The 12982-nt window shown below is 43.0% G+C and overlaps 1 protein-coding gene across 1 annotated transcript in view; it reads right to left on the minus strand.

The window, feature by feature from the left end:
• The window catches only part of CAMTA1 (calmodulin binding transcription activator 1), a 769191-nt gene that overhangs the window by 139383 nt on the left and 616826 nt on the right, over positions 1–12982 (minus strand). Inside the window, exon 5 of the mRNA XM_044996562.1 lies at positions 1848–2001. Coding sequence (XP_044852497.1) covers positions 1848–2001 — 154 coding nt within the window. The remainder of the gene's footprint in view (positions 1–1847; positions 2002–12982) is intronic.

Genomic DNA, 12982 nt, shown 5'->3' on the forward strand with positions numbered 1-12982 from the left:
TTACTGTCCCTTCACTAGACTCCTACCCATTGTAGTCATTAGTAACTGTACTGACAGGAAACCGGCTTGCACCCCTGCAAGTGAGGTCTGTACACAGACTGTGACTCAATCTCCACTTGTTAGGGTGACAGGTTAGAAAATATCCCTCAGCCCATATTTACAGGACAGAACCTCTCAACTCCAGTGAACATTAGTTACCAGCAAATGGCAACAGCACTTGTTAAAAACATGTCAGGTTCTACTTGATGGCACTTTCCTTTCAATTGTAGCCATTGAAGAAGATAATGTACTTCAGGGCAATTCCAGTGCTGCAGAGGTTCCATGGAGCTGCCTGTGTGCAGGGCATACTTCTCTGTACCACTGCAAGCCTCCTAAGCAGCTCTTGCCTTAGCTTGCAGAAGTCTGAAAAACAGTTACTGACACTCATCCCAAAACAATCGTTTCTAGTTATTGTTCAGCTGGCAAGAGGGAGAGATGTCAGAATTCTACAATGGAGCGTGCAAGGTCAAAACGAGTTTCAAACCAAAGTCTCCAGTGGAGATGAGCAATAGATTATGGGACAAGTTCATCTCAAGTGTCATAGGGCTGAAATCAATGGGGTTCGATCACCAAGGAATTTGACTCAAATATTTTTCAGTGCAGATAACTGAGGGAATGGGAATCTCTCTTATTTTAATAGCTGTTTACATCAGAAAATTTGCACCTGAAAGATGCTTCTGCATGGGGCCCCTTGGTGATAAAATTAAAGTCAGTTCAATAAAAGCTATCTGCATGCAACAGCGATCCACGTCAATCATGTATATAAAACACTTCAAATGCTGAGTAGCTCTTGGGGGAAAGACACCTGTAAACTAGGGGAACTGTAAGGGTTCAGAGGTAGTTACTAGATCCCTGTTGGTAGGGGCAGGGAGGCAAGGTAACGGGTGAATTTTGTATCTAGGATAAACTGTGTGGAGAAGGGGACAGGACCAGATACTTTTGGGAAGGTCTGGGATGCCTTTCTGAAGGGTTCCTCAGGTGGGGAAGACTGAGATCACACCAGGCACAAGTGGGGATAGATGGTAAGAGGGGTTGGGACAGGGTGCTTTGGACAGAGGATTTGTCATGGAGAGGTCACAAGACTGTAGGTTAATATCTGCAACGTACATAGACCCCGTCCGGAAAAGCCTGAACACCAAAGGTCTGCACAGACACTGCACTTTGAAACATCCTGAACCTGTTCCCCAAAATACCTCAAGCTAGAATCCGAAATACCCCAGCCCAGGGAGCAGGCTTTCAAAAGTGCAGTTCCCTAGGGGAGCACAAAATGGGAAAGACACCTGGGACTTGCTTCCTCTCAATTTTGTAAAATTTGTGTCCAAGTTTATTTTGTGAATTATCAGAAGATACTGTGCTCAGGCCAGGCAGTTTGGACCGAAACAGTGTTACTACGAAGGAGAACTTGGAGGAAGTTATCAAAAGGCACCATTCCCTTAGGTGGGCACTAATTGTATAACTGAACTGCAGGCCCAAATCTCACCATGGGTGCAGATCATGTAGTTCAAGGAGTGAGTGCTCAGTTAGTGCCTGCAATTCATTTTATGGGTACAGAATTTGTGGACGCAAGCTGCACCTGCAGAAAGGGAAGCCCAGGCAGGCCTCAGACTAGCTGGACATAAAACATCTAAACGTGGGGAAATAGCCTCCAGATTGTCCTTTATCCTGCCATGTGTATAGTACGTTTGATATTTAAATAGGCCGAGCCAGATCACTGTCTGCAACAGCTCCCACACTTGGTGTTTCTCCAGGAACATACAGAAAACAAGCCCCCTTCTGCCCAGTGCAGCTGGAAATCCTCAAGTACTCACACATCGGTTTGAGCTGTCCAATGAGTTCCTCTTTCGTCCATTTTGCCCACTCCTTCTTGTCTGTGTTTATTGAGCACAGGATGGGGCCACATGGTTTTCCACAGTCCTCTATGGCAGGTACATTCAGGTAGTGGACCAATACGATGTCAGGGTTCTGTAGGGAGAACAGGAGAACAAAGATTATAAATACCTGGGGCCACTTCTGTCTTCTTTCCCTCTTTGGGGGTAGGTAGCTTTATCTTCACTCTATTATTTATTCAAAATTCAATCTCAGAAAAAAAAGCCAGAATTCATTCCCATTTTGTACATTAATTCCCTGAGACCACAGCCATTCTATATGAGGTTGCAAATGACAACACATGAGATAGAGTTCTTTGCACACAGCAGCCTCCCTCCTGAGTCCCTTTGCTTGCAGTCTCACTGTTATCTTTGTTTGCTTAGTACAAATCCTTTTCAACACACTACAGTATCAACAGCCGCAGACTCCTCCAAACACCAGTCATAACTGCCACAGAATTTGCTTTGGTTTAAGAGGCATGAATCATGTGCTCGATCAAATGCTTTGATCAGTTTTGGTTCACATTAGAGTATTTGAAATATATGGAAATATACACGAGAACATCAATAAGAGCCACACTTTCAGTAAATTTGCAGGAAAATGGAGGGAGAAAGTCAAGGAAACTGACAATATTACACAGTGCCCCTGAGCATAGCTTCCTTTCAGTCAGGCCTGTAATTTCTTGCCTTTTGAAGAATCTTGCATGCTTGTGATGAAAAGATCAAGCTGAAGAAATTTGGAATCAGAATAGAGAACAACTCTGTAGAGCTTCTGTTTAGGAGTTTTTTGAACAACTACAGGGTACCCACTCCTGCAGGTTTGTTTAATGCCCCATTCATTTTCTCAGCTCATATTCTTCCCATAGGAATTGAGGGAAAGAAAGAAAATGCAACCCCTCTTTGATGCACTGCAGTTCTGCCGCAGTGACACAGACTTTCCAACTAGGAAACTTAACAGAATGTTTATTACAATGTGGGTAAATAAATCATCTTAACAACAACACAAACAACCGTTGTAGTTTCCCCACAATGTCCCAGGGAGATTGTACAATAGATAATAACAAGATTGAAAACTTGATTTCTTTCCCTAAAGTCATTTACTCCTAAGTTCACAAACTTTAATGACTACTTTGGAATTATTTATAAAAATAAATAGGATAATGGTCTAATTAAAACTCTAATGTTTCATTAATGCTGTTAGAGACCAGCTCCAAATTGGAGCAGGAACACAAACTGCCACATGTCTGCAAAGGCTGTACTAATGGGAGTCAATTTCCTACTGAACAGAGAAGAAAGAATGAGAGCAACAAATAGACTCCAGTACCAAAATGACAATTTACTAATGAACCTGCCTTGAAAATGGACCATGAAGTAAATAAGCTCTCATCCCTCTGATGGGCAAGAATCTTGCAGGCTTGTGATATCTTGCAGATGCTCAAGATATCGCACTATTAATTTCCTGACATTTTGCTGAGACAGCAAACAAGAATGCCACCTGTCCAACAGAGTTGGGACTAAGGTCACTACTGCAATTCGTGCAGCCACTGAGAACAGCCCTGTTAAAAGATGACTTTCAGTCACCAATCATCTATGCCAGATATGAGCCAGTGACATAGCAGTGAAAGTCTCTGTAGTTTACTATCTCTTGTGCTACCCAGGCTTAGAGCTGACTGGAGAAATTTTGACTGAACCATATTCCATCGTAATATGTGGTTTCATTAAAATGGAAGCACTTTGTGAAATTAAGCTAATTCTGGCAAAATTTCATTTGGGAAGAAAAACAGGAAAAATGGGACATAACATTTTTTGAATGAAATGTTTCAATTTTTTGTTTTGGAATGACGAATTTTTAAATGCTTTAAAATTTGTGTTATATAGTCAAACTTCCATTGACTTAAACAGGAGCAGACTTCGGTCAATACTGAACACGTCTGAAAAATATCTCACCCTCAGTCACTAGCTGTGTGCTGACAGGCTGTGTGTCTATCAAGTTATTGGTTGGTGTATGACAAGCCATATCCATGATTACTGTCTATGTTTCTGTGTGTGCAACTCTGTTAGGTGGCAGAGATATATTGGCACAGCTGTTAGACTCAAGATTCACATACATCAAGCCATACTGTCAGGAAAGGGTCATGTGTGATCTGTATTTGCACTGCACGCAGAGTTTGTTTCTCTGTGATATTCACCCCATGTAGCATCACCACTAGAGCACCAAGTACCAGCGAAATCAGACACATCACAAGATGAGAGGGATCCAGCAGGGTACAATGACGCTATGGTGATGACAGCCACATGAGCTACCACTGCAATTCACAACATTCCAGCTTCAGAGAGTATTGGAAGCATGCTGCGGTTGAGCACTCTGGGAAGCTGGAATGTGGGTCAAGGAGGCTTGTTTTTAGAATAATGACAAGTCACCTCAAGACTGGAGGACCTTCAGGGTAAGCACTAGGACAGCTGATGAAATGTAGATAAGATATAAATGCACACCCGTGTTTTGGGATCCAAGCTACATGCCAATAATTCAGTGAAGGTTTTATCACCAAAGCTCTGCCCTGCAGAACAAGAGCAGAAAGGTCTCTTTAGATAGATAGTGACTGATTCTGATATCTGCTGAATTCAAGCATCTCAGCCTACAAACCTGGTTAATACTTTAATGACCTGCTGCCCAACCAGCTGCTGATTTCAAGGTTTCCGTCTCTTTTGAACATTTGGGGTGATTTTTATCATAAATCACTTGAAGGCAATTTTATGCAGTTAGTTATCAATGGAAAGTTTTACTGGTTTTTCCCTAGGCATTTAGTAGCTATTGAGAGCTGCTCTATCAGCTGTATGTGATAGTTATAACAGTGTCAGTGATCCTCAGATATACTGTTGTGATGGCCATACAACTAGACTAACCTGTCATTTTGAACCAATGACAAATGGGCTGGGAGGTGCCACTGAAAGGAATGCAAACAAAATGGACTGTGCATCCTGTTGTGGGATCTTCTTTCTAATGAACAGAGGAATCTCAATCTGTGCCACCAGCTCTTGATGGAGATTAACCTGCCATGAAAGATTAATCACCATCAGGTGCCTATGGACCTGGTTCTTGCTTTCTCTGGTTTTACACCCTACAGACAGTGAGATCAGAATCAGGCCACAGGGTACGGGGTTTCCTGAAGGAGTGTCTCAGTCTGTTGTCAGCCATCTATCAAAAATCAAACTACAAACAAGGAGCTCTCAGGGCACCACAGACGTCAGGAGAGATACAGGGATGGGATGTTTATCTGGCAGCTCTCTCGGTGACTCTCAGCCTCAAAGAGATGAAGAATCACTCTGTCACCATATGGAAACTGCTGGGATCCACAAAGTCATAGTGGAGTGGCATCCTCATGCAGCTTCACTGTGCACTGACTGCCCCCACATACCCTAGCAGGCTTGACCCATTTGTTAAGTGTGGTCACTGGGTGCCAGGCAAGATGTGGTCCTGTGATCACTGCTCTACCACAGCGTCACCAGCAGAGACAGGAGTTTCCAGCAAACCAAAGGACTCCATGGGAGTTGTACGTGGGAGCCTCGGTGAGCTGCACACAGCTCTCAAGCCACAAGCTAGGTAGCACCGATTTATACAGCTTAAGGAGAACTAAGGGCTGAAGAAAGCGCCCAAGACACGCAATTAACATTCAGAGTTATTATTTATTGTTTTAAATGGCCCTAACTCAGTGATCAAGGCACACGTATAAAACTCAACCATACAAAATAAATTATTAATAAATGAGAACCTCTTCTCTGTTTAACCCATCCGGGCTTTCCATAAACAGTAATCAATAACTACCTCAATAACCACACTGCCCTCCTAAACCAAATTCTCTCCAAAGTCCCAGAAAACAGATGGAAAGTCAGCACTCTTGGGGGTCTGACAGACCAAACGGTGGCGAGAGTGAGTCATGCTCCCTTCATGGAGAACATGCTCTCTCCTGCTCCTTTCATGGCTAAACCAAGGAAATGTCAGCTCAAGTGGTCCCAGCTAATCTCAATTGCTGCAGCATCCCACAAACAGGGGCATCTAGGGCCCAAACCATTTGGGGTTTTAGAGACAGATACACACACCTGGAAATGAACTGGTAGCCAGAGCAGACTTCAGAATCCAGGTGTAATGTGCTTCCTAAGTTAAGGATCCACTCTTCCTGCCAAGCATAGAGGGAGGGAGACAGCTTTTAGCCACGGGTGCTACCAGGATATCCAGAAACACCAGGAGAGCCAATGAGAACCTCAGTTTGTGAACACTTGCCATGGATACTTCCCCAATGAAGTCCAGGCTATTTCCTCCAGTTGCTTCCTCAACCTGGAAGCTTTATCAGATTTGTCTGGGTTGAGTCTTGATCAGATAATCCTCCTCCAAGCCCCATTTCATGCACTGAGTGAATCATTCAGCTATCCCAACCAATGGATGAGATGGTGACATGAAACTGGGCATCGACACTATACTGAAGACACCACAGCCCATGTTCCATCATTAATCCTCTTAGTCATGGATTAACATATTGTTATATCAATTACCCCTAGCTAAAGGAATTGATAGGAACAACCATATTTTCCCCTTCTTTAAATTTATATTCACATTTCTTTTGAAAATTTGGATTCCATCTACAAGGAAGGGATAAGACAGCGCCCTCTACCATCCAAACAGTGCCAGGGCATTTTTCTTGTCTGCAGCAATATCGAAAATATTTGCTCTAATTCCTCAGCTCACTACTAGCAGCAGCATCCTTACCAGATGCACAGGAGAGCCATGTGTCAGTACCGCTGGGATGCTTGAACTTCTTCCACTTTGGATCCTGATTATGTGTGTGGTTAGCTGACTTGCCAGGGAAACAGCACGTCTGAGGCGGCGTAATGAGCGATGTTAGCAGAAAATGCTGGAGAATGTATTGGTTTAGCATGATTTAGTTTTCATAATTACAAGAGACTTGGGATTTGAGAAAATAAAATCCCTTTGAACAATAATCCATAGCAATCTCAGTGAGTGTTTTATGTGTTCAGATCTTAGACAGCTGGAGGTGGAGAGAGAGTCATGGGCCAATGGCAGCTAACACAAGCCACCTACAATCTGCTTAACATACAGCAACTTCAGCTGAACATAAAGTACCATGTTTATTTCATGCCTATGGCTAATTTACCCCTCTTCTGAAATGAATGCCATAGTGGTGCTAGAGAGGTCTCCTCTGACAAGCTTGCATCCAAGTGGGGAGAATTCCACTGGCCTAAAATCCAGCTAGGTTAGAATTAACCCTTTAAGACACTTATGTTTGAGGGGGAAAACAACAATGACAAAAGGGAATTACAAAAATTAAACCTCAGCAGCTAATCAAATCCTCACCCAAAGCTCCTGAAACGGCAAGGAACAAACCCACCCAAAAGCCAAGTGGCAGAATGACTGTTAAGCCACAAGCTATTGGTAATGGCTCATATCTCACAGACAATAGATAAATTCAGGGAAATCAGAAGTGTGCTGAAGAAGAATAATGTCCAAGCAATCTAGGAGATCCTTCCTGTCCCCTGAGTGAAGGAAGACAGAAGATCTGGAAATGAATTGCTGGCTAGGTTAGTGGTGTGTTGTGACGGGTTTTGGTTTTGTTGGTCATTGGTTCACCTTCCCTGAGGAAATGGGGCTGTTTAGTTTGGATGGCCTCCACCTCAGTAGAAGGAACCGATCTCCTTGGGGAGAGGTTGGCTACAGAAGTTAGGAGGGCATTAAAGTAATAACAAAAGGGGAGGATAAAAAGAGGGAAAGATAGGAGCACTCATTTAGCACAGGATCAAATACTGAGGATAAAAATCAATCAAGGAATCAAAGGACATTAAGTGTACATGGATTAAGTTTAGAAGTGTGAGCAACAAGGGTAATGTCATGGTGAGAGTCTGCTATAGACCACCAGACCAGGAGGATGAGGTGGATGAGGCTTTCTTCCAGCAGCTAACAGAAGTTACTAGATTGCAGGCCCTGGTTCTCATGGGGGACTTCAATACCCCGATATCTGCTGGGAGAGCAATAGAGCAGTGCACAGACAATCCAGGAAGTTTTTGGAAAGTGTAGGGGACAATTTCCTGGTGCAAGTGCTGGAGGAACCAACTAGGGGCAGGGCTCTCCTTGACCTGTTGGCTCACAAACAGGGAAGAATTAGTAGGGGAAGGAAAAGTGGATGGGAACCTGGGAGGCAGTGATCATGAGATGGTCGAGTTCAGGATCCTGACACAAGGAAGAAAGGAGAGCAGCAGAATGGCCCTGGACTTCAGAAAAGCACTTTGACTCCCTCAGGGAACTGACGGTCAGGATCCACCAGGAGAATAACATGACGGGGAAAGGAGCCCAGGAGAGCTGGCTGTATTTTAAAGAATTCTTATTGAGGCTGCAGGAACAAACCATCCCGATATGTAGAAAGAATAGTAAATTTGGCAGGCGACTAGCTTGGCCTAACAGTAAAATCCTTGCTGATCTTAAACACAAAAAAGAAGCTTACAAGAAGTGGAAGATTGGACAAATGACCAGGGAGGAGTATAAAACTATTGCTCAGGCATGCAGGAGTGAAATCAGGAAGGCCAAATCACACAGAGTTGCAGCTAGCAAGAGATGTTAAGAGTAACAAGAAAGGTTTCTTCAGGTATGTTAGCAACAAGAAGGTGGTCAAGGAAAGTGTGGGCCCCTTACTGAATGAGGGAGGCAACCTAGTGACAGAGGATGTGGAAAAAGCTAATGTACTCAATGCTTTTGTTGCCTCTGGAAGCTGACCTTGTTCATGAAGACAGACTACTGCACTGGGCAGCACAGCATGGGGAGGAGGTGACCAGCCCTCTGTGGAGAAAGAAGTGGTTCAGGACTATTTAGAAAAGCTGGACGAGCACAAGTCCATGGGGCCGGATGTGCTGCATCCGAGGGTGCTAAAGGAGTTGGCGGATGTGATTGCAGAACCATTGGCCATTATCTTTGAAAACTCGTGGTGATTGGGGGAGGTCCTAGATGACTGGAAAAAGGCTAATGTAGTGCCCATTTTTAAAAAAGAGGAGGAGAAGGATCCGGGGAACTACAGGCCAGTCTGACTCACCTCAGTCTCTGGAAAAATCATGGAGCAGGTCCTCGAGGAATCAATTCTGAAGCACTTAGAGGAGAGGAAAGTGATCAGGAACAGTCAGCATGGATTCACCAAGGGCAAGTCATGCCTGACTAACCTAATTGCCTTCTATGATGAGATAACTGGCTCTGTGGATGAGCGGAAAGAAGTGGATGTGTTATTCCTTGACTTTAGCAAAGCTTTTCATATGGTCTCCCACAGTATTCTTGCCGGCAAGTTAAAGAAGTATGGGCTGGATAGAAAGCTGGCTAGATCATCGGGCTCAATGGGTAGTGATCAATGGCTCCATGTCTAGCTGGCAGCTGGTATCAAGCGGAGTGCCCCAGGGGTCAGTCCTGGGACTGGTTTTGTTCAATATCCTCATTAATGATCTGGAGGATGGCGTGGACTGCACCCTCAGCAAGTTTGCAGATGACACTAAACTGGGAGGAGTGGTAGATACGCTGGAGGGTAGGGATAGGATACAGAGGGACCGAGACAAATTAGAGGATTGGACCAAAAGAAATGTGATGAGGTTCAACAAGGACAAGTGCAGAGTCCTGCACTTAGGACGGAAGAATCCCATTCACGGCTTCAGACTAGGGACCGAGTGGCTAGGCAGCAGTTCTGCAGAAAAAGATCTAGGGGTTACGGTGGATGAGAAACTGGATATGAATCAACAGTGTGCCCTTGTTGCCAAGAAGGCTAATGGCATTTTGGGCTGTATAAGTAGGAACACTGCCCGCAGATCGAGGGACATGATCATTCCCCTCTATTCGGCATTGGTGAGACCTCATCTGGAGTACTGTGTCCAGTTTTGGGCCCCACACTACAAAAAGTATGTGGAAAAATTGGAGAGTCCAGCGAAGGGCAACAAAAATGATTAGGGGCCTCGAACACATGACTTATGAGGAGAGGTTGAGGGAACTGGGATTGTTTAGTCTGCAGAAGAGAAGAATGGGGGATTTGATAGCTGCTTTCAACTACCTGAAAGGGGGTTCCAAAGAGGATAGATCTAGACTGTTCTCAGTGGTAGCAGATGACAGAACAAGGAGTAATGGTCTCAAGTTGCAGTGGGGGAGGTTTAGGTTGGATACTGGGAAAAACTTTTTCACTAGGAGGGTGGTGAAGCACTGGAATGGGTTACCTAGGGAGGTGGTGGAATCTCCTTCCTTAGAGGTTTTTAAGGTCAGGCTTGACAAAGCCCTGGCTGGGATGATTTAGTTGGGGATTGGTCCTGCTTTGAGCAGGGGTTGGACTAGATGATCTCCTGAGGTCCCTTCCAACCCTGATATTCTATGATTCTATGACATGAAGAGAAGAAATTATTGAATTGAATATACAACAATGCTAGGAGCCTGGGTAATAAACAAGAGGAATTTGAATTGCTCATTTATGAGCATAAATTCGATCTAGTTGCTATTACTGAAAATTGGTGGGATGATGCACTATTGGAATGTTAACATCAATGGTTATAACCTATTTAGGAAGGAGTAAGAGGGCAAAATGGGAAGGGGAGTGGCACTCTATGTCAAAAGTGGCATTACCTGTTTCTGAGTCACTGATAACTCAGAAGAAAATGAACTTGAATGCTTATGGATCAATGTCCTAACAGATAAAGCACAAGATGGAGCTTGTGCCTACACACCTTCAAATCACACTTGGAAACAGGTTAATTGATTCTTTATGCACCTATCATTAATGTGTAGGTAAAAAGCTGTGTGAATATGGGGGACTTCAGTTTGAGGGATATGTGTTGGAGGTGTCATGCAGCCAGTACTAACACATCCTTAGAATTCCTAAAGATTATAAATGACAATTTCCTAACTGAAAAAATGTTATAATCCCCCCCTTGTTGGTTGCATCTCCACAGAAAAAGAGGAACTGACCACAGAATGAAAAGTTAGTGATTGCTTAGGTACAAATGATCATTTATAATGTGCAAACAGAATAAAGTCCAAACCACTATATATCTATATCTATATTTGGTGCTTTAAAAGAGCCAATTTCACAAAGCTGAAAACAATTATGAGCCAAATCAGCTAGAAGAAATAAATTAATCAGAAACATGTGAATGATAACTGGGAATTGTTTAAGAACATTTTACTAGAAGCCCCAAAAGCCATAATCAAAGAAGAAGACCATATTGGTTAAAAACCTGACCTGGTTCACAGAGGAAGTGACGGCAGCTATACAAAAATAAAATATAACAAATGGAAAAAAAGGGAAGTTTATAGTAATGAATATGTCAGAAGTTCAGAATTGTAGAAAATTGATAAGGGAAGCCAAGAGACACAAGAAGAAATCTATGGCCAGCAGAGTTGAGGACAATAAGAAGGAGATTTTAAAGTATGTTAAGAACAAAATGAATCCTGACAATGGCATTGGTCCATTTCTAGATGGAAATGGTAAAATTATCAATAATAATGCAGAAAAGACAGAAGTGTTCAATAAATATTTCTGTCTTGTATTTGGGAAAAATGCATGATGTAATCATATCATATGAAAACTCTACCCTCTTGCAGGGTCCCAGAGCCCAGGCTCCAGCCTGAGCCCAAACATCTACACTGCAATTAAACAGCCGCTTAGCCCAAGCCCTGCAAGCCTGAGTTAGCTGACACAGGCCAGTTGTGGAATTGCTGTGTAGAGATACCCTATAAGAACCTATATAGGGAAAAATATTTGATTATGAGCTCTTCAATCTAGCAGAGAAAGATATAACACAATCCAATGGCTTGAAGTTGAAGCTAGACAAATTCAGGCTGGAGATAAGGCATAAATATTTAACAGTGAGCGTAATTAACCATTTATAAAATTTACCAAGGGTTGTGGAGGATTCTCCATCATAGACAATTTTTAAATCAGGGTTGGATGTTTTTCTTAAAGATATACTCTGGAAATTGTTTTGGGGGAAGTTCTATGGCTTATGTTATACAGGAGGTCAGACTAGATGATCACAATGGTCCCTTCTGGCTTAGGACTCTATGAACCTAGGAGTCTATGAAGGTAAGTGAGAAGCGTTTGTAATGTTGAATGCTGCATGGTAATTTTCCATTGACAGCAATGGGAATGGAGGAGAGACTCTGGTGAAGTGAATGCAACTCGATTTAGAAATAACTTTTGACAAGTCAAAAAGAAGAAGCCATTAGTCTGAGGATGAAAAGGCAACTGAACCAATAGGGGGTTCATACCGTGCACTAGCTGCTAGGAGTGATTGATGTATAGTACAATACTGCATTTATCCCTAATAATTTAATCTGTATTATGGCTGGGAGCTGGAACTACTTTATTGCTACCATCAGAAACTAAACGGCAAGTTTCAGTCATTAGTGAAGTTTAGCTTCCAAGATGTGGCAGGTTTCTTTTTCCCAGAGAAGCTCTTCAGAACCTTGTGTTGAGTAACAAGAAGCTTTGAAACCTGAGTCACTGTCTGTACACTCACGACTTCCTTGTCCTTTCTGAAACAATCCCCTCCCTTCTTATGCTTCTCCCACATATACTCCAAATTAAACCCAATCAGTTCTCAAGTTGTTAATATCAAGCCAAGGAGCTACATTCTCTTTTGTTTTTCTGTGGTTTACATTGTAAAGTGCTAAATATCAGTGGCAAGAAGGAATGTAACGAAGACCAAAATCACCACTAGCACCAATGAGACAATGAGAGTGGATGGGCACACGGCGGTTTGGCTCTCTTTGAGCCAAATGAACCATAGATTGTATATGAGGATGAAAAAATCCCAGGCTCCTCTTCCTTCCAGGACCAAGGGGTTGATTTCTGACCATTTCACTACTTACAAAACTTCAGGAAAACTGTTTTCCACCTGCAGGAAACACACCAGGGTTCAGCCAGAAAAGAGACCTGCCATGTACATCTCAGAAGCCTTACATAGTCTACAGGGAAATCTTACATAAAACTGTGGCCAGCCATCAATAGGAATTTAGAAGGTTCTAGAAATAGATACATAGCACAGCATATTCGCTG

Source organism: Mauremys mutica, chromosome 21 (assembly GCF_020497125.1).
Source record: "Mauremys mutica isolate MM-2020 ecotype Southern chromosome 21, ASM2049712v1, whole genome shotgun sequence".
NCBI lineage: Eukaryota > Metazoa > Chordata > Testudines > Geoemydidae > Mauremys > Mauremys mutica.